This window comes from Anolis carolinensis, unplaced genomic scaffold (genome assembly GCF_035594765.1).
Source record: "Anolis carolinensis isolate JA03-04 unplaced genomic scaffold, rAnoCar3.1.pri scaffold_9, whole genome shotgun sequence".
Taxonomy (NCBI): domain Eukaryota; kingdom Metazoa; phylum Chordata; class Lepidosauria; order Squamata; family Dactyloidae; genus Anolis; species Anolis carolinensis.
Window position 1 is genome coordinate 990766 of NW_026943820.1, and position 18339 is coordinate 1009104.

The following is an 18339-nucleotide window of genomic DNA, read 5'->3' on the forward strand; positions in this document are numbered from 1 at the left end:
GCTGCCACTGCCAGGACTCAGCCCGGTGAGTGAGAAAATGAGCAAAAAATGCAGCAGCGGGAGCAGGAACCTGGAAGAGGCAGCCAGGCTCCTGCTCCTGCCGCCGCTGCACCTTTGCCACTTGCCCTCCCACTCTCACTCACTCATCTGCCCTCCCTCGCTCTCTCACCAAGCCGGGTCCTGGTTCTGCTGCCACTGCCAGGACCCAGCCCGGTGAGTGAGTGAGAGAGCGAGGGAGGGCAATTGAGAGAGGGAGGGTAGGAGACAAAGGCCGGAGCAGGAGCCTGGAAGAGGCAGCCAGGCTCTTGCTTCTGCTGCTGTCTTTGCCACCTTCCCTCAATCGCTCACTCACTCTCCGGGGCTGTGTCTTAGCAGCAAAGGCAGCGGCAGCAGGACCCGGATCTGGCTGGCGAGTGAGTGGGCGAGCAAGGAAGGATGGCAAAGGCAGCATCGGCAGCAGAAGCTGGAGCCTGGCCGCCTCTTCCAGGCTCCTGCTTCTGCCACCGCTCCCGCCTTTGACTCCCGCCCTCCCTCTCTCACTTGCCCTCCCTTGCTCTCTCTGTCTCTCTCACTGCCGCTGCTCCTTTGCTACTGGGATGAGCGGGGTGCAGAACCAGGGCCTGGAAGAGGCAGAAAGGGGAGCGAGCGAGTGAGCGATCCCTCCCTACTATCCAACATTTTCACTTATCCGACATTCTGTCCGCTTGTTTATGTCATATAACTGCGATTCTATTGCATGATGATTCCAGTTTTGACTGCCATGGAAAGCAGAACGGACAGTCGGGACCCTCAAGACAGTGATCGCTTTATTGGGCCGACCGGAAATGAACAGAACACACACCATACACGCTTTGAAGCTCTCCTGGCAACTTCATCAGTCAAAGGAGTTAAATATCATACAGGAGAAGGAAAACCGTAGACAGTGATTGTCTTATAGATATAAGGCACAATAGCCCTCCCTCCCCAGTGGATGATTTCGAAGTCATTTCAGTGGATACTTGAAACCAAACCCAAAGTTCTTCATGCGACGCGGGCACTGAGTCACCCAAAGGTCAATATTAGCTTCATCCGATCTGACCATGCCAAAATGTCGTAATGTTTTGCTACGACGGATCCTCTGATGATACATCAGAAGCTGGATCGTGTCCTTCCTGTGATTCTCGAGCACCGACTCACGGTGTTGCCAGCGGTTGGATGTCCGACGCAGATGATGTCAACGGCTGGGGATCCTCGACGGCTGAAGGTTCGTTGGCCAAAACCTTTTGGAAGGACGCTGGAATACGAAGCCGTTCTCTTTTCCTTTTCAGCTCGTCGAAGTGATGCTGCAGAGGCTGCAACCCTTTCGTGATCAAGCGGAGGACTTTGGTGCTGCGCTCCAGGCACGGGTCGTACTCCATAATTTTGTCCGTCAGCGTCTGCGCGATCTGAAACACTTCGGCAAATCTCTGCATTGTCCACCTGGGCGACTCTCCGTCGGATTCCTCCTCTTCCTCCTTCATCGCCGTGAACGACTGACCGAGTTCTCTCAACTTCTCATCCATCAATGCTGCTTGATGGGACTCGGCATGTTCTGTCGAGCCTTCATCGAGGCCGCCGGCAAACCCTTCTCCCTCGAACTGTTTTGCTGTGATGATGATTTTCCGGACGTCCCCGTCGATCTCCGGGAAGTCTTTGCAATCGTTCACGACTCCGCTCCACAAGTTCTTCCAACAGGCGTTGACGGTCTCCGGTTTCAGCTCCCCCATGGCCGCCTTGATGAACGTGATGGCATCGTCGATGCTGAAGGATCTCCAACACTGGATGATGTCCACGTTTGGGTCGGCGTCGATGGCGGACAGGATGCAGTCGAACACCAGGCGGGTGTACGTGGCCTTGACGAACTGAATGATGCCCTGCTCCAGGGGCTGAAGCAAGGCGCTCGTGTTCGGAGGCAGGAAGACCACCTTGACGTCTTCGTCCTCAAAGCGGATGGATTCGGGGTGGCCGGGGGAATTGTCTATAATGAGCAGGACTTTGAAGTCCAACCCTTCCTCTTGCAGGTACTTCTTCACCTCTGGGATGAAGCACTGGTGGAACCACTCGATGAACAAGAGGTCCGTGATGCACGCCTTCTTGTTGTGTTGCCAAAACACGGGCAGGTAATGTTTGTTTTTGAGCGTGCGGGGGTTCTTTACCCTGTAGACCACGCCAGGCTTGATCATATGCCCCGCGGTGTTCCCGCAAAGCACCAGGGTGAGTTTGTCGTTCCACGTCTTGTTCCCCAGCGCCTCCTTTAAGCTCTGGTGGATATAGGTTCGGTTGGGCATCTTCTTCCAGAAGAGCCCCGTTTCGTTGCAATTGAAGACTTGCTTCGGGTGGTATCCTTTCTCCTGGATCAGCTTCTTCAACTCCGCCAGGAACGCAGTGGCTTCTTCTTCGTTGAACGATGCGGCGTCGGCCGTAATTTTGCTATTTCTCAGCCCAAACCGATTCCTGAATCTGTGCAGCCATCCCTTGCTCGCCGTGAAGGGCTTGCTGTCGCTCCTTTCGGGGGAGTCCCCGCTGAAGTCTTTGTAGATGCTAAGTGCTTTCTGGCGCAACACGTTGCCGTCGATGGGAATCCCTTCCCGGTTCATGTCTTCGATCCATAAATTGAGTGCCTTCTCCGTCTTGACTAAGTACTTGTCGCGCAGCGTGGAGGTGACTTTAGCGGTCTGAGGCAGGACGGCCACGCTCGCCCGGATCTCCTTCTCCTTCCGCATGATTTCACGGATAGAGGACTCGTTCTTGCTGTACATCTTGGCCACCTCCGCGCATGACTTCTTTTCCTTCCTGATCAAGTCGAGGACTTTGACCTTCTCGCTTAAAGTCAGCACTTTGCGGCTCCTTTTCCGCCGGTTCGGGTTGATTGCTTCGCTACACCGGCGCTCTGGAGGCACAATTAAGTCAAATAAGGGTGACTTTCAACACAAGCGCTGACATAAGATAACAGTCGACCTCATTGTCAAAATGGCTAGCGTCTACTGGGTAGCTAACATATATAGTAAGCCAATGTGAATTTCATTACTCTACGCAGAAATTGAGAATAATTCCTGCAACAATTTAATATATTTTAAGATTTCCATTCCCATTTTCAGCAATATTTGTCAGGTGGCTGACACTAGCCTGTTAAGAGTTAGTGGGCCAAAAGCTAGTGATGTTCTGAGGAGTGTTAGTCAGCCTCTATGAAAGAAGGCCACTGTGTGAGTAGGCCTCAGTATGAGGTATTATTGTGGATTGCTCTTCTGATTCTGAGGGAGGACGACAGGTGGTTGAAAAGGCCTCACTTGGAGATTTTGGGTTAACTGGTGAGGAAGAAAAGGAGAGATGGCAGATACGGCAGGGATCCCTACTTTTTGAGAGCGACGAAGGGAGAAAAAAGGCAGAAGGCTGAGCAATCAGACCTCGCCCTAGGGTCAGCTGTCCTGGGAAGCTCAGGGCTATAAATTAGCAGCAAGGCTAGGGGCCAGTGCTGGCTTTCGAGAGTCTGTTATCAGCACGATGTCCAGCGTGGAATCTCTGAAGCCTCCTGTTGTTTGCAACTCGTAAGCCTGTGTATCAAAGGCTTTATTTGATGTCTGCTGTAAAGACTTTTGTTTACGTTTGCTTGAAGACTGTGCAGTATCATCGAGATTGTACTTTCTGTTTTTTAAATTGCATTATCTTTATTTTGGCTGAACTAAAAACTTTAAAAAAAAAATTCATTTGTGTCAAGGCTGTTTCTGGCGTAGAACTGGACAGACTGCAGTCAGCACTGGCCCCTGACCTTGCTGCTAATTTATAGCCCTGAGCTTCCCATCACAGCTGATCCAAGGGCGTTTTCTCTGCTAGCCTAGCTGACCTTCTTCTGCCTTCTTTCTCCCTTTGTCGCTCCAAAAAGGTAGGGATCTCTGCCATCTCTCCTCCTTCCTCTTCTTCCTCACCAGTTATCCCCAAATCCCCAAGTGCTGCCTCTTCAACCACATGTCCTCCTTCTACGTCAGAATCAGAAGAGCAATCTGCAACATGTAGGTCTCACTGAGAGAGAAGGCCTGGTGTGAGAAGCTTCAGTGAAAGAAGCTCCAGCATGAAAGAAAAGCTGTGTGTAAAGCTATTGTGTGAAGCTCCTGTGTAAGTTCGGTGTGAGAGGAGGCTCTGTGAGAGCAAAGCTGTTTATCTGCATGAGAAAGAAGCCCAGCATGGAAGCAAAGAAGGAAGTAGAAAGGACTTTATTTGTGTTATGGGAACCTTGTTCTTGTAAATAGTCCAACCATATTATTTTGCTATAAAAGAAAACCTCCAAAGAAAGAGATAACATTTGGTCTGTGAGTTTTTGTTCTTTTTGTCACTTTTGGCTACTGGCCTTGGGTCACGCTGCTGCTAATACGATTATCAGGAGGGTCTTTTGTTAATAAGCCCCCTTGCCCAACAATATTTTTAGGCTGCAGCTGACTGTGGGTAATCGAAAGCCCAGAAGCTTGCCCACACATAAGGGACATCTTACTGTTTTTACAAAACATTGACGCATTATTAAGAATTTATTATGACGGCCTAATCCCCTATAAATCCACCTGATCCCCTTTTGAAGTAATCCCTGTTTGGATGAATTATCTAACAGGCTTGAATCGTGAAAAATAAAAAGGCTTCAGTTCAAATCTAGACTCAGTTATGAAGCCGCAGCGCCCAATTTGCAAAGCAAATGAAGGCCTTCCTCAGCTGCTTTTATGCACAAATAAGGAAGAGAAAATGTCCTTTCAACGGACCCAACCACAGGCATGGAAGCGGTCAATATAGGCATGACTACTTTACGCAAAGAGGATTCCGTTGGCAATAGACATGAAAGGATATTGCGGTCAAGGAGCTGCTCCGTCATGGTTTGGAACCGGTCCTCCATTTTCGGTGGCGGCGGCGTCTGCACCTGATGGCAAAACAAACACATGAACAAGTGTGTGTTCAAGTTGTTGTATGATGTTGCTGACAACCGATTGTTTTGCACACATGTTGGAAACTGCCCTGAGTCCCCTCAAAGAGATAAAGCGGTATATAAACAAAGTTTTATTATTTATTCTTATCTTTGCATCTCATTTTTTCTGCCTAAGGAGAGTACAGTAGAGTCTCACTTATCCAACATAAACGGGCCGGCAGAACGTTGGATAAGGGAATATGTTGGATAATAAGGAGGGGTCAAGGAAAAGTCTATTAAACATCAAATTAGGTTATGATTTTACAAATTAAGCACCAAAACATGTTATACAACAAATTTGACAGAAAAAGTAGTTCAATACGCAGTAATGCTATGTAGTAATTACTGTATTTACGAATTTAGCACCAAAATATCACAATGTATTGAAAACATTGACTACAAAAATGCGTTGGATAATCCAGAACGTTGGATAAGTGAGATTCTACTGTATTTATTGATTTATTTATGACAGTATATCTACCCCACCCTTCTTACCCAATAAGGGGACTCGGGGCGGCTTACAAATATGAAAAACACATATAAAAATTACAATAACACTTCAATTCAATTTAAATACACCGTGGGAAATTTGGGTAAGTCTGAAGTAAAAAGAAGGGCAACTTCTGAGGCCTTACCATCCAGGGAGGACATTTTGGATTGAAGGACCAGGACGCCCCGCCTCTCCTTCGGCCTCCATAGCAACCCAAGCCCCGCCCTTGACCTGCCTAGCAACTAGGTCCCCAGGCCCCGCCCCTCCGTTGGCCTCCATAGTGGACCCAAGGCCTAGGCTCCGCCCCTCGCCTCCATAGTAACTCAAGCTCCTCCTTGAACTTCCTAGCAACCGGAGCCTCAGGCCCCGCCCCTCCGCCTGTATCCAGTGGATTAAAGGTCCAGGCCCCGCCCCTCCCCTCCCTAGCAACCCTAAACCCCGCCCTTACCCTTCCTAGCAACCAGGCCTTCTTTGGGCCTCGCCACAGAGAGCCTGTCCCCGCCCCCGTCTCCATGGCGACTCCTCCTCCCTGCAGGCCCCGTCTCCATGGTAACCCCGCAGTACACCTCTTCCCATCTTCTCCTTGTTGCCCTACCCGGCTTCCCGTCGGCCCCGGCAGCGGATAATGGGCCTCCGAGTCCCGCCCGGGCCGGCCCGCCTGCCTGCCTCTGCCTCCGCCGCCCTGGCCCGCCTCCTCCTCGGCCTTTCGCCCACTTCCCGGAGAGTCTCGCGAGACGGGCAACATGGCGGACGGGGAGGGAGGGAGGGGGCCGGAAAGAGCGAGTCAGGCCTCGTTTCCGGCCCGCGATAGGCGCCAGAGCGCTAGGAATGGTGGGAGTTGTAGTCCAAAACACCTGGAAGGACGAAGAATCTGTATTATTATTACTACGATTATAATTACATTGGGCTGCTGTGAGTCTTCTAATACTAATAATACAATGTAATAATATTAATTATATATTATATTTTACATGTAATATTACTAATAATATTACCATATATTGATACAGTACAATATAGTAATTTTTTACCAGTATTGTACTATGCTAATAATATATTATTGTATGTAAATTTAATTTGTAAGCCGCTCTGAGTCCCCTTCGGGGTGAAAAGGCTGGAATATAAATTTAGCAAATAAATAAATAAATAATGTTGCCATTAGCCTTGCAGCTGCAAAGCCTGGCTGCTTCTTGCCTTGGGGGGCATCCTTTATTAAAAACCTTATTATTATTATTATTATTATTATTATTATTATTATTATTATTATTGTGTTGTCGAAGGCTTTCATAGCCAGAATCACAGGGTTGTTGTATGTCTTTCGGGCTGTGTGGCCATGTTCCAGAAGCATTCCAGAATGCTTCTGGAACATGGCCACACAGCCCGAAAGACATACAACAACCCATTATTATTATTATTAGCGACATTTATATCCCGCCCTTCTCACCCCAAAGGGGACTCAGGGCAGCTTACAAGTTATATGTACATACAATAAATTATATTGTTAGCATAGCACAATATAAGCATTATATATTACTATATTGTACTATACGGCTATTTTATTTATTATTATTACAACATTTGTATCCCACCCTTCTCACCCAACAGGGGACTCACTATATTGTAATATTCCTAGTAATATTGCATGTACTATATAATATACAATTATAATAGTGTACTATTACTATGTTTTATTACATTATAATATTATCAATATTATAACTATATTCAATATATTATATTATTAGTATGCTAATACTAATATCAGGACAGTAAATAAAGAACAACACTCAGAAAAAAATCGGGAACTCCAGACAGGAAACAATCAGGGCCAGCTAATACTTCCCTCCCAACAAAGGATTTCCCTGGCAGGAAGCAGCCAGGCTTTGAAACTGCAAAGCAGTTCAGTGCTAATCAAGGTGGTATTAGCACCTTGTGTTATTTGTGTAATTTGGCTGTTTGGCTGTGTATTTAAGTAAATCAGATCTAATTTGCCAAATAGTCACTGTTGAATGTTTTTATGTTGATTGTTTTTATATTGTAGAATATTTTAAATTGTAAGTCGCTTGAAGCACTCTGGTGGAGAGCGACTAATTAAGAAATAAAGTAAAGTGAAAGTGAAGTGAAGTGAAGGTATTAAAAAAATTCTAGAATCATGAAATGAGACGGGAAAGGCAATGTATCCCTTCCAGAAAGTCAGTAAGATGGGACAATTCGAACTCTATCCTAATCTTCATATAAATTTGTCGCCCCCCCCCCCCATTACACCTACAACTCCATCAACCCCCTTGAAAGCAAGTGATTAAAGCACGATCATTAATTGGAACTGAGGTCTGGTTTTCTTTCTACTTTGTTGTTGTTCTTTGGAAAATATATTTACACCAGAGGGCAGTCTTTGCTGTAAAATTAAAAGCAAGTGATCTATCGTAGTTTAGCTTCAGATGGAAAGTAAGTGATAAAGAAAGGCTTCCAAATAGGTTTCCTCCTTGCAAACATTCAGGGTTACGGGGCTGAGACAACCAGAAGTAAGAGGAATCTATGTCTAGGAATGGAAATCAGCTCCTGGAAAAGTTATTATTGGGGGGGGGGGGGGGGGGAGTATCTCCACTGAAGCTCCCATTGGCTTTTGTAGAACAGGGAAGTGAGCAAAAACATGGGATTTCAATGGTCAGGAAGTAGCCAGGCTTTGAAGCTGCAAGGCTATTCAATGCTAATGAATGCTAATCAACATTCACACTTGCCTCCAACCGGCAAGAGTTCTTTCTCCCAACCTGGACATCATTCCACAGGTATATAACCCCCACTTGCCTAGTTTCCAACAGAGCTCACAGCCTCTGAGGATGCCTGCCATAGATGTGGGTGAAACGTCAGGAGAGAATGCTTCTGGAACATGGCAGACGGCCCAGAAAACTCACAACACCCCAAAAGTTAGATTCAATCTCCAGGAATCTCAGTTTGAGATTTCTCTCGCTCGTACCCACCAAACTCATTAACAGGGTTTGCTTTCCAATTTATCAATTTGAAAACAAGTTGCAAAAAGGTTGTTTCCTCTGCACCTGGCAAGTGTTGCGTGCCGTATGTATGCACTACGTGGATCTGTTGTTAGTGTTGTTTTTCAGCTAGGACATAGTGCTTTTCCAATGCTGAGGGCTGACATATCTGAATGGGAGTCATAATGCATGACTCAGGCTTGATGACTGCCTTTGGAGTAAACTGTTTATCAGCGTGGGCTGCAATTCTATCGATTCCTTGTGGGCTCTTTCTGCTTCCACTGATGAGTTGCCAGAAAAGAAAGAGAAACATTGATTGTGAATTTGCAACCTCCTTGAAACAGATTCTTTCACCCTTTTCTCTTTTATTTGTGGAGTTGCTGTTAATTGTCTTAGCATCATTATTGTTATTTGTAGGTCTGCTGGGAATTCCCTGGTGTCTGCCTGCTTGGTCAGTTGAACTTTCAGATTCAATGGTTTTCTTGTCTATGGCAATAACGACACGTATGTAAGCCTAAACACTGCAGTTTCAAAGTTTCACACATGGGGAAATAAATAGGTGCCTTCCTATTTAGTTAGGCTCTCTATCTATCTATCTATCTATCTATCTATCTATCTATTTATCTATCTATATAGTTCTATAGGCTCTCCATATATAGAGAGGGGAAGACAGCCTAACTATAGAACCAGATAGATAGATAGAACCAGGGTTCTGTGTGCTATGTTTGGTCCAGAGCACTCTGAACCCCACCAATGATGGATATATTACACACACACACACACATAGAGAGAGAAAGCTGCTGGAGGTCCAAAAATAGAGTTTGTGTATGCGTGTGTATGTGTGTATGCATACACACACACACACACACACATATATATAGGCACACAAATATATATATATACACACACATATACATACATACATACAGGAGAGCAGCTCAAGATCCAAAAATGGAACAGAGTGTGTATGTGTGTGTGTATGTATTCCACTCTTCATTTTTGGACCTCCAGCTGCTTATTTCCATTAATCCTACATATAGCTTCTAGTGTAATCATTCCACAGCCAAATATTTTTGTCAGTTATTGGTAGTTTTTGCTTTAAAGAAGGTCACAGAAATATAGATTTTATGTGTTCATCTTAATGGGAAAAGGTCAACATTAATTGGGAGATCCTGTCCTTTCCCCTGGGGAAAAACAGCTACATCTTCCAAGCACACACACAACGTCAAGTGAGTTACCTTTTCAAAAATGAAATTTTTGAAAATTCACTGACAGCAACAGCTAATCCACAGCTAGAGATGCTCAAAAGCACGCCTTCTCTGTATGTGTCAGTTCCATCTTAAGAGTTACTTCAGCAATTCTATTAGACTCTATTTCAACAACAAAGGCGCAAAGACCAAGGCTGGCAGTAGGAGGTTTATTTCCCTAGGAATCTCCTCTTGCTTTCTTAACACGTAATGAGGACAACTCTGGTTGTGACAGTCTTGACAAATGACAGCACCAATCTCTCCAAATACTGCGGTGGGTGGCACAAAGTTAGCTTGTGTATGTTTCGGGACAGGAGCACAAATTGCAAACTCTTGGCTACTTATACTTGAATACCCCAAAGGACGAGGCCTTGCTCATTCCCCAGCCCCATTAAATTGAAAGTGCTCTCCTCTAATAGTTGGACTCCAAGTCCCATCAATTCTCGGCAGCACAGCCAATGGTGAGAAAGGCTCAAAGCTGCGATTCAACAATACCAAGAGGTCCACACTTTGCCCTAACTCAGATTTTACAAGAAGTAGATGGTTCCTCCTTCTGAAATTATCACCTGCTCCTGGACACCTTTAGGCTGCAATCCTAAATCCCTTTGCTTTGGAATAAGACCCATTTAACACAGGGATAGGACTTGTGCACCACTCTGGGCATTTTTGGATAGCAGCTCCCAGCATTCACGAGGGAGATGGGACTGTTGGGAAATGCACCTCAATATCATGTTGTCAAAGGCTTTCATGGCCGGAATCACAGGGTTGTTGTGTGTTTTATTTATTTATTTATTATTCAAACTTATATGCCACCACTCCCCTAGGGCTCGGGGCAGCTTACAAGAGCAGGCTAAAATCTAACAATTTAAAAACATCTTAAAAACGTATTTTTTAAAAAATCTTAAAAACACTCCCCCAGGGCTCAGGGAGTTTTCTGGGCTGTATGGCCATGTTTCAAAAGTATTCACTCCTGACATCTCTCCAACAGATGTGGGTGAAACATCAGGAGAGAATACTTCTGGAACATGGCCATACAGCCCGGGAAACACACAACAACACCTCAATATCCCCTGGCAGGCCACGTGATTCCCATTCTTTAAGTCTGGGCAAACAAACTGTTTGTGAAGTGGGAGGTCTTAAGCAAATGGGGCACAACATACCCAGCTGTCACTCATTCTACACTACGTCCAAAGGGATATTGTCGCTACCGTACGCTAAGCATTCCTAGATGTGGAAAAACAGCTTGTAAGGCAGTCCCTTCCTTTTCTATGGACTAGGATCCAAAATAAACAACAGCAAACTATCTTGGCAAATGATAATTATGGAATGGCAGGGTATGAATCAGTCTCTCTCCAAGACTCAGGCCCACAATCGAAAGGGCAGATGGGACTCGTCCTTTCTATCCCAATATAGGTTGAAAAAGTGGGAGAGCTAAAATTGTAGTCCTACACAGGTGGAGTGTCCCTTATCCGAAAAGCTTGGGACCAGAAGTCTTTAAATTTCCCCTCCCAATTTTGGAATATTTGCATATGCATAATGAGATGTCTTGGAGATGGAACCAAAGTCTAAACAAATTCATTTATGTTTCATATACACCTTATACACACAGCTGGAAGGTAATATACAATTTTAAAAGTAATTTGTGCATAATAAAACAAAACTTGAGCCACCAAAAAGCAAAAGCGTCACTGTCTCAGCAATTTCAGATCATTTTGGACAAGGGATATGACACCCAACGTGGCTCCATTTTAGGAAGCCCTGCTTATTTGTCTCTTCTCTCAGGCCTCTCAGGAAATCCTCATATCCTAAAATAAAGCAGATTCCTTAGAACAATATGTATTTAAAAAATCCAGTGATCTATTAGTTGTTGGCCTTCAGAGTCAAACCCCATGGGCAGAAGTCAGAAGAGAGACATGGCTGTCAACTATTTTAGTTCTGTGACACTTCTGTAAGAAATGGTTACATATTCACAACACAGTTAGGATGCATGCTTATTTAAAAGTGCAACATGACTAAAATTTTGGCTGGATTCCATCCGACTCTCTTTTTTTTAATAACCAGAACGCAATAATTTTCAAAACTGTGTTAAATTCACAATACACAAGAAAAACCAGGATAGAAATTGTAGTTAGACAAGGTACATCAAGGATGCAGGTTCTACGGCCGTAGAAAAAAACTTCGACACACTAGCCATCGTCTTGGAAATCCCTGTAGGCTTGCAAAACGTTCCTCTCCAGATCCCATCACAGATTATTATTGCAAGCTGTGGAGAAAAAATACACAAAACGGGCTTAGGAACGAGAAGGAGCCGTTCCAACAGGCACAACAAAGAGGGAAAGCCAGGATGCTCTGCCGACCCAGACTAAACATCACGCCCTTTTTTTGCTTATTCCTCCCCATGTTTTTCTCATTCTGTATTTTTAAGATTACATGCAGCGACTGTCTTCCTAAATTGATTGCATGGAAAATGCTTCAGAGAAAATACTCCAAAATCCTTGCATTTAGCTGAGAATCATAGAATAGACCGAATGGGCCACCAAGTCCAACCCCCTCCTGCCAAGCAGGGAAAGCACCAGACTCTGCGGCAGAGAGTTCCACCACTAAACAGCTCTTCTTACAGTCAGGAAGTTCTTCCTAATGTTCTGGTGTAATCTCCTTTCTTGCCATTTGAACCTATGACTCCACTGGTAAATAAATAATAATAACGGTTCCGGCCCAGCTTATCTGTCCGAACGTGTCTCCCGCTAGGACCCACCTCGAAGCTTAAGATCATCAGATGAAGCCCTGCTCGCGGTCCCGTCAGCCTCACAGGTGCGGCTGGTGGGAACGAGAGACAGGGCCTTTTCAGTAGTGGCTCCCCGCCTATGGAACGCCCTCCCCATTGAAGCCAGGCAGGCTCCCTCCCTCCTGTCTTTCCGAAAGAGAACAAAAATGTGGTTATGGGTCCAGGCATTTGAGCATGAGTAGCAGCAAAAATGAGATATGAATATATGACCTACTGACAGACCCCACATGAACATGGAAAGCGCCTTAAATGTATATTTAAATGTATAATTATGCATATTTTAATGGATATTCTTAATTTTATTGTAATTTTTAATCTTGATGGATTTTTAAATTTGATGACAACTGTGTATGTTTATATTGTAAGCCGCCCTGAGTCCCCTGATGGGTGAGAAGGGCGGGGTAGAAGTGATGTAATAAATAAATAAAAATAAATAAATAATAGTTTCCAGAGCAGCAGAAATCTCCAGGGCAACTTCAGTAAACAAAACCTCTGAGAAAGAGGTTCCTTTTCACAAAGTATTCTTATGCCTACTGAGACTCCCTTTCCTCCTCTGTCTAGCCCCCCCCCTCTCTCTCTATATATATATGCACACACACACACACACACCCCTACCCTTTATTTATATCCCACCTTTCTCTACCCCAAGGGGGACTCAAGGCAGCTTACAAACAGCACTTGTACAGTGCCTTGGGCATAAAAGCATACGCTTGAAATAAAATTAGATTAAAAATTTATACATACATAAAAGCATACTTAAAATACATTCCAATGTTAAGACACGTCATCCGGAAACAAGGCCTAAAGCCGTTCCATAGTCAATTCAACAAATTCCAGTTAAAATTATTGCACTGCACTACATATATATTTATTGAGTAACATCAGTTTTTGGAAGAATAATGGAGGACTAGACAAACACTGAATTTTAATGTTGAGCCACAGAACAATATCTGTGGCAAACAAGGCAATAAAAATGCCAGTAGCCACAGCTGCAGGCGAAACGTCAGGAGAAAATGCTACTAGAACACATTGGCCCGGAAAAACACACAACACCCCAAAGCAATAAAGCTTTGTGCAGGAAAAAGAACAGGATTTACCTACCATACCCGATCTAACTGTAGCTATTATTCCTTATCAAGCATTCACAAAGGGAAAAAAAGGAAAGGAAGAGCAGAGAATTGCTCCCCCCTATGTTTGCAAATTCCATCAATGTGAGAACCGACTGTACACATTTGTGCATTAAGTAGAATACCTTGGAAAACAGATACAGAGAGAATGGAAACAAACACACTCTTTCCATCTATTTGCATAGGTATTGCCTGCAAAAGCTTAAAATATGTAACTATCATGTATTCAGAATGAAGCCTGAACTATATGTTGAACATGTTGAAGAAGTATAGACTTATGGGACACATCTTCTCCATAGTGTGTGTGCAACGCAGCCCACCCCACACCCAAACATGCCACGAGACCACCCCAGCTCGCAACTCACAGTCCTGCCCCTCCGGGTCTGTGGACAGTGCCTCATTTCACATCCTCACTTGAATTCTTGGCTGGAGCCGCCTTGTTTTCCCCTTCCAGTTCCTCCACTCCGGCCTGGGTCATGAGGTCGGCAATGTTTTTCTCCAGGTCGTCAATACGGCAGCTCATGTCGTCAAGTAATTCAGAGTTAAAGATACTAATAGAATCATAATTTGTTACAGGACCCAAGGGCCATCCAGTCCAACCCCCACCTGACATGCAGGAAAAGCACAATCAAAGCACCCCTGGCAGATGGCCATCAGCCTCTGCTTAAGTTTCCAAGGAAGGAGCTTCCACCTTCCCTCCTATTGATCTACTCACATTGGCATATTTTTTAAAAATTATTATTATTTATTTATTTAAAATCATTCAAATAGACGTACATTTTTGAGTGTTTGTTGCATACAGTGCAATACTTTCCAGTTACTAGTCTTCCATAATCATTTCTCAAGATAATATATTTTCATTAAGGGGTTGCATATGCATGTTTTCAAACTGCTAGGTTGGCAGGAGCTGGGGTTAACAGAGGGAGCTCACCCCACTCCCCGGATTCGAACCGGCAACCTTTCAGTCAGCAAGTACAGCAGCTCAGCCGTTTAACCCATGCTCTCTAAACCTTCATCTAAGCCATGAATAAATATTTTGGGCACTGGGTTACTTCCAAAGCACTGCATATAAATAAAAACAACAACAACCATCTAAATTGGGGTTCGGAAATTACACGGCTTTTCAGGTCAACTGCATCTCCCAGCATTCTTCGTTACGTTGCTAAGGATTGGATGAGAGCGACTAAAACCCCTCCCCGGCATAACAACACACGAAGGCATGGGCTTTGCAACGGCAGGCGTTTCAAAGGATATTGCGGCCGATGATCTGGTCCGACATGGTCTGGAATTTGTCCTGCATCTGTTGCAGCAGCGTCTGCACCTGATGGCAAACACATAAACAAACAACACGCAAACGTTTTGTTTCATGTGATAATATCTTCAATCCACCAGGATCCAGTTTCTAAGAAGCCTTGGCCTATTCCATTATATATATTTTGTGTGTGTGTGTATATATGTATATATATATATACATTATACATATACAGATTTTAGCCTACTCCATTATACATATTTTGTGTATACATATATAAATTATACATATACACATTTTAGCCCACTAAAATATACATAAAATACATATATTTTATGTATACATATATATACATACACATTATACTTATACATATTTTAGCCTACTCGATTATACAGATTTTGTGTATACATATATATACTTATTATACTTATACATATTTTGTGTATACATATATACATTATACATATACATAGTTTAGCCTACTCAATGATACATATTTCGTGTGTGTGTGTGTATATATATATATATATATACACATAATACTTATACAGATTTCAGTCTACTCCATTATATATATTTTGTGTATACATATATATATTATACATATACATAGTTTAGCCTACTCGAATATACAGATTTCATGTATACATATATATATACACACACACATTATACTTATACATATTTTAGCCTACTCGATTATACATATTTTGTGTATACATATATATATTATACATATACATAGTTTAGCCTACTCGATTATACATATTTTGTGTATACATATATATTATACATATACATAATTTAGCCTACTCGAATATACAGATTTCATGTATACATATATATATACACACACACATTATACTTATACATATTTTAGCCTACTCGATTATACATATTTTGTGTATACATATATATATTATACATATACATAGTTTAGCCTACTCGATTATACATATTTTGTGTATACATATATATTATACATATACATAATTTAGCCTACTCTATTATACATAATTTGTGTATACATATATATATTATACATATACATACATGCGTGTATGTATGTGTGTGTATATATAGCCATATTGGACGTTGGACCAACTGCTACCACATTAACCGCAAAAATTAACATAGTTATTCATCACTTTTGCCAGCATCAAACCAGTGGCCCCCACACATCTTTAGCTATCTATCTATACATTAAAAGCTTATGATTGTATGTTTGTATGTCTATATTTTCCAAGATTACCCCAACTTTTAGACAGCACGGTAACGCTCGCCAGCAATGGCTCTGGACCAAACTCGGCACACAGAACCCCCATGACCCACTTTACGTCCTGGTGAGATATGGGAGAGGGTGGACTGTGGATGATAGGATTTGCAATCCCTTCACCCTCTTACAAAGACCACTACGACACTCACAAATGACAGACCTAGACCAAACTTGGCACACAGACCTCCCATGACCCACTTTACGTCCTGGTGAGGTTTGAAGGAAGCCAGACCATGGATGATGGGGTTTGCAGTCCCTTCACTCTCTTACAAAGACCATTGTGACCCTCACGAATGATGGACCTAGACCAAACTTGGGACACAGATCTCCCATGACCCACTTTACGTCCTGGTGAAGTTTGAGGGAAGATGGGCCATGGATGATGGGATCTGCAGTACTGCTAGGTGTTTTGGACTCCAACTCCCACCATTCCTCACAGCCTCAGGCCCCTTCCTTTTGCCCCTCAGCCGCTTAAGCGGCTGAGGGGCAAAAGGAAGGGGCCTGAGGCTGTGAGGAATGGTGGGAGTTGGAGTCCAAAACACCCAACTAGACCCAGGTCTATATTAGGCCTCAAAAGAGGCCTACATACTTCTTGGTCCCCAGAGGCCTCCATTCCGGCCTGCGTCTCCATAGCAACCGGGCCCCAGGCCCCTCCTCCAGTCTCCGTGGCGACCGGACGGCCACGCCCCCGCCCTCCCTAGCAACCAGGCCTGTCCCGTCGCCACGGCAACCCCGAGGCCTGCTTCTATTTCTCTCTCTCTCACCACGGCGGTGAGTTCCTGCACGGTCTTGGAGTCCGTCTCCGCCATGGCCTTCCTCCTCCTCTTCCTCTTCGCTTCCGGAGCCCTCCCGACGCCTCGCTCTCTCTCTCTCGGGAAATTCTCGCGAGATCCGGAAGGCCGGAAAGGAGCGGAAATGCATCCTGGGAAAGGTAGTTCCCAGTCCTCTCTGCCTGTCTGTCCCAACCAAAGACCGTTGCTAGGTGGAGTGGCCCCCTGAGGTGTCGCTGGGAAAGGAAGGCAACATGTACGAGGGGTGGGTGGGAATTATTGCTAGGTGAAGTGGCCCTCCGGGACGACACTGGATTGGATATTGCTGGGTAAAGTGGCCCTAAGTTATGTTGCTGGGTGAAGTGGCCCTCCGGGACGACACTGGATTGGATATTGCTGGGTAAAGTGGCCCTAAGTTATGTTGCTGGGTGAAGTGGCCCTCCGGGACGACACTGGATTGGATATTGCTAGGTAAAGTGGCCCTAAGTTATGTTGCTAGGTGAAGTGGCCCTCCGGGACGACACTGGATTGGATATTGCTAGGTAAAGTGGCCCTAAGTTATGTTGCTAGGTGAAGTGGCCCTCCGGGACGACACTGGATTGGATATTGCTAGGTAAAGTGGCCCTAAATTATGTTGCTAGGTGAAGTGGTCCTCCGGGACGACACTGGATTGGATATTGCTAGGTAAAGTGGCCCTAAGTTATGTTGCTAGGTGAAGTGGTCCTCCGGGAAAACACTGGATTGGATGTTGCTAGGTAAAGTGGCCCTAAGTTATGTTGCTAGGTGAAGTGGCCCTCCGGGACGACACTGGATTGGATATTGCTGGAGAAATAAAAGTACATTCTCTGTTCTTCCCACCCGGGACATCATTGCACAAAGATACATGTATAGAGAGAGAAATATCCCAATTAATGTCCTGTTTCCAACTGACCTCACCACCTCATAGGTGCAGGGAGAGCGTCAGGACAGAGTGCTGCTGGGACATAAGATCCCTAAACTTGTTTTTTTGGAGGAAACATCCCCAAAGAGGAGAGCAGTTGCGTTGGGTTGCATGTACAGGGGGAAAAAAAATCTCCCTTTTGCATTGTGCTTTCGTGGGTGTATTTTGAAAGAGGAAATTACTCTGAAAATCAGATGGATCCCAACAGGCAGCAACAGACTGCGCACTGCGTTTTTGCATTGCTGGACTTTACAGCTCCCAAACGTGCTGGCTATCATTGTATGCACCAGAACCATTCCGAGGCCTTTTTCTCTCCCTCTGACAGCAATGAGCTCTTGTGAAATCTCTCCCATGCGCTCTGAATATGCAAAAGGATTTAATCCCTGCGTCCCTGCTGCTGCGTCTCCTGCGGTGCTTTCTCTCCCGTTGGAAAAAGGCTCAAGGTCAAGCTGAGCTGTGGATACTGGATATCGCTGAGCTCCAAACACCCATGGATACAGCT

At 44.5% G+C, this 18339-nt stretch overlaps 2 protein-coding genes across 5 annotated transcripts; both read right to left on the reverse strand.

Annotated features, from left to right (window-relative positions):
• Nucleotides 1–788: 788 nt before the first annotated feature.
• Nucleotides 789–6302, reverse strand: LOC134293636 (tigger transposable element-derived protein 1-like). Of its 3 annotated transcripts, none has more exons than XM_062961809.1 (3): nucleotides 6046–6302; nucleotides 4845–4915; nucleotides 789–2907 (listed from the first exon to the last, which is right to left on the reverse strand). In XM_062961809.1, exons 1-3 carry the CDS (start codon nucleotides 6193–6195, stop codon nucleotides 1173–1175), a joined length of 1956 nt encoding a protein of 651 aa, XP_062817879.1. In that variant the 5' UTR covers nucleotides 6196–6302; the 3' UTR covers nucleotides 789–1172. The 3 variants fall into 3 exon arrangements, with proteins under 3 accessions (XP_062817879.1, XP_062817881.1, XP_062817880.1); XM_062961811.1 differs by lacking the exon at nucleotides 6046–6302 and adding an exon at nucleotides 5899–6025; XM_062961810.1 differs by lacking the exon at nucleotides 6046–6302 and adding an exon at nucleotides 5540–5755.
• A 4941-nt stretch (nucleotides 6303–11243) lies between these two features.
• Nucleotides 11244–17047, reverse strand: hsbp1 (heat shock factor binding protein 1). Of its 2 annotated transcripts, none has more exons than XM_003229233.4 (4): nucleotides 16892–17047; nucleotides 14851–14917; nucleotides 14011–14127; nucleotides 11244–11947 (listed from the first exon to the last, which is right to left on the reverse strand). In XM_003229233.4, exons 1-4 carry the CDS (start codon nucleotides 16934–16936, stop codon nucleotides 11928–11930), a joined length of 249 nt encoding a protein of 82 aa, XP_003229281.1. In that variant the 5' UTR covers nucleotides 16937–17047; the 3' UTR covers nucleotides 11244–11927. The 2 variants fall into 2 exon arrangements, with proteins under 2 accessions (XP_003229281.1, XP_008121420.1); XM_008123213.3 differs by having other exon boundaries at nucleotides 13962–14127.
• Nucleotides 17048–18339: the final 1292 nt, after the last annotated feature.

What these genes read in the sequence shown, in the direction of transcription:
- hsbp1 (XM_003229233.4), bottom strand. Translation starts at nt 16,936, where the DNA reads ATGGCGGAGACGGACTCCAAGACCGTGCAGGAACTCACCGCCGTG. An exon ending in TGCAGGAACTCACCGCCGTG is followed by an intron (nt 14,918 to 16,891) that starts GTGAGAGAGAGA and finishes GTTTGCCATCAG; the next exon opens with GTGCAGACGCTGCTGCAACA. An exon ending in GGCTCCAGCCAAGAATTCAA is followed by an intron (nt 11,948 to 14,010) that starts GTGAGGATGTGA and finishes TTTTCTCCACAG; the next exon opens with CTTGCAATAATAATCTGTGA.
- LOC134293636 (XM_062961809.1), bottom strand. Translation starts at nt 6,195, where the DNA reads ATGTTGCCCGTCTCGCGAGACTCTCCGGGAAGTGGGCGAAAGGCCGAG. An exon ending in CGGGGCCGACGGGAAGCCGG is followed by an intron (nt 4,916 to 6,045) that starts GTAGGGCAACAA and finishes TTTTGCCATCAG; the next exon opens with GTGCAGACGCCGCCGCCACC. An exon ending in GAGCAGCTCCTTGACCGCAA is followed by an intron (nt 2,908 to 4,844) that starts TATCCTTTCATG and finishes TGTGCCTCCAGA; the next exon opens with GCGCCGGTGTAGCGAAGCAA.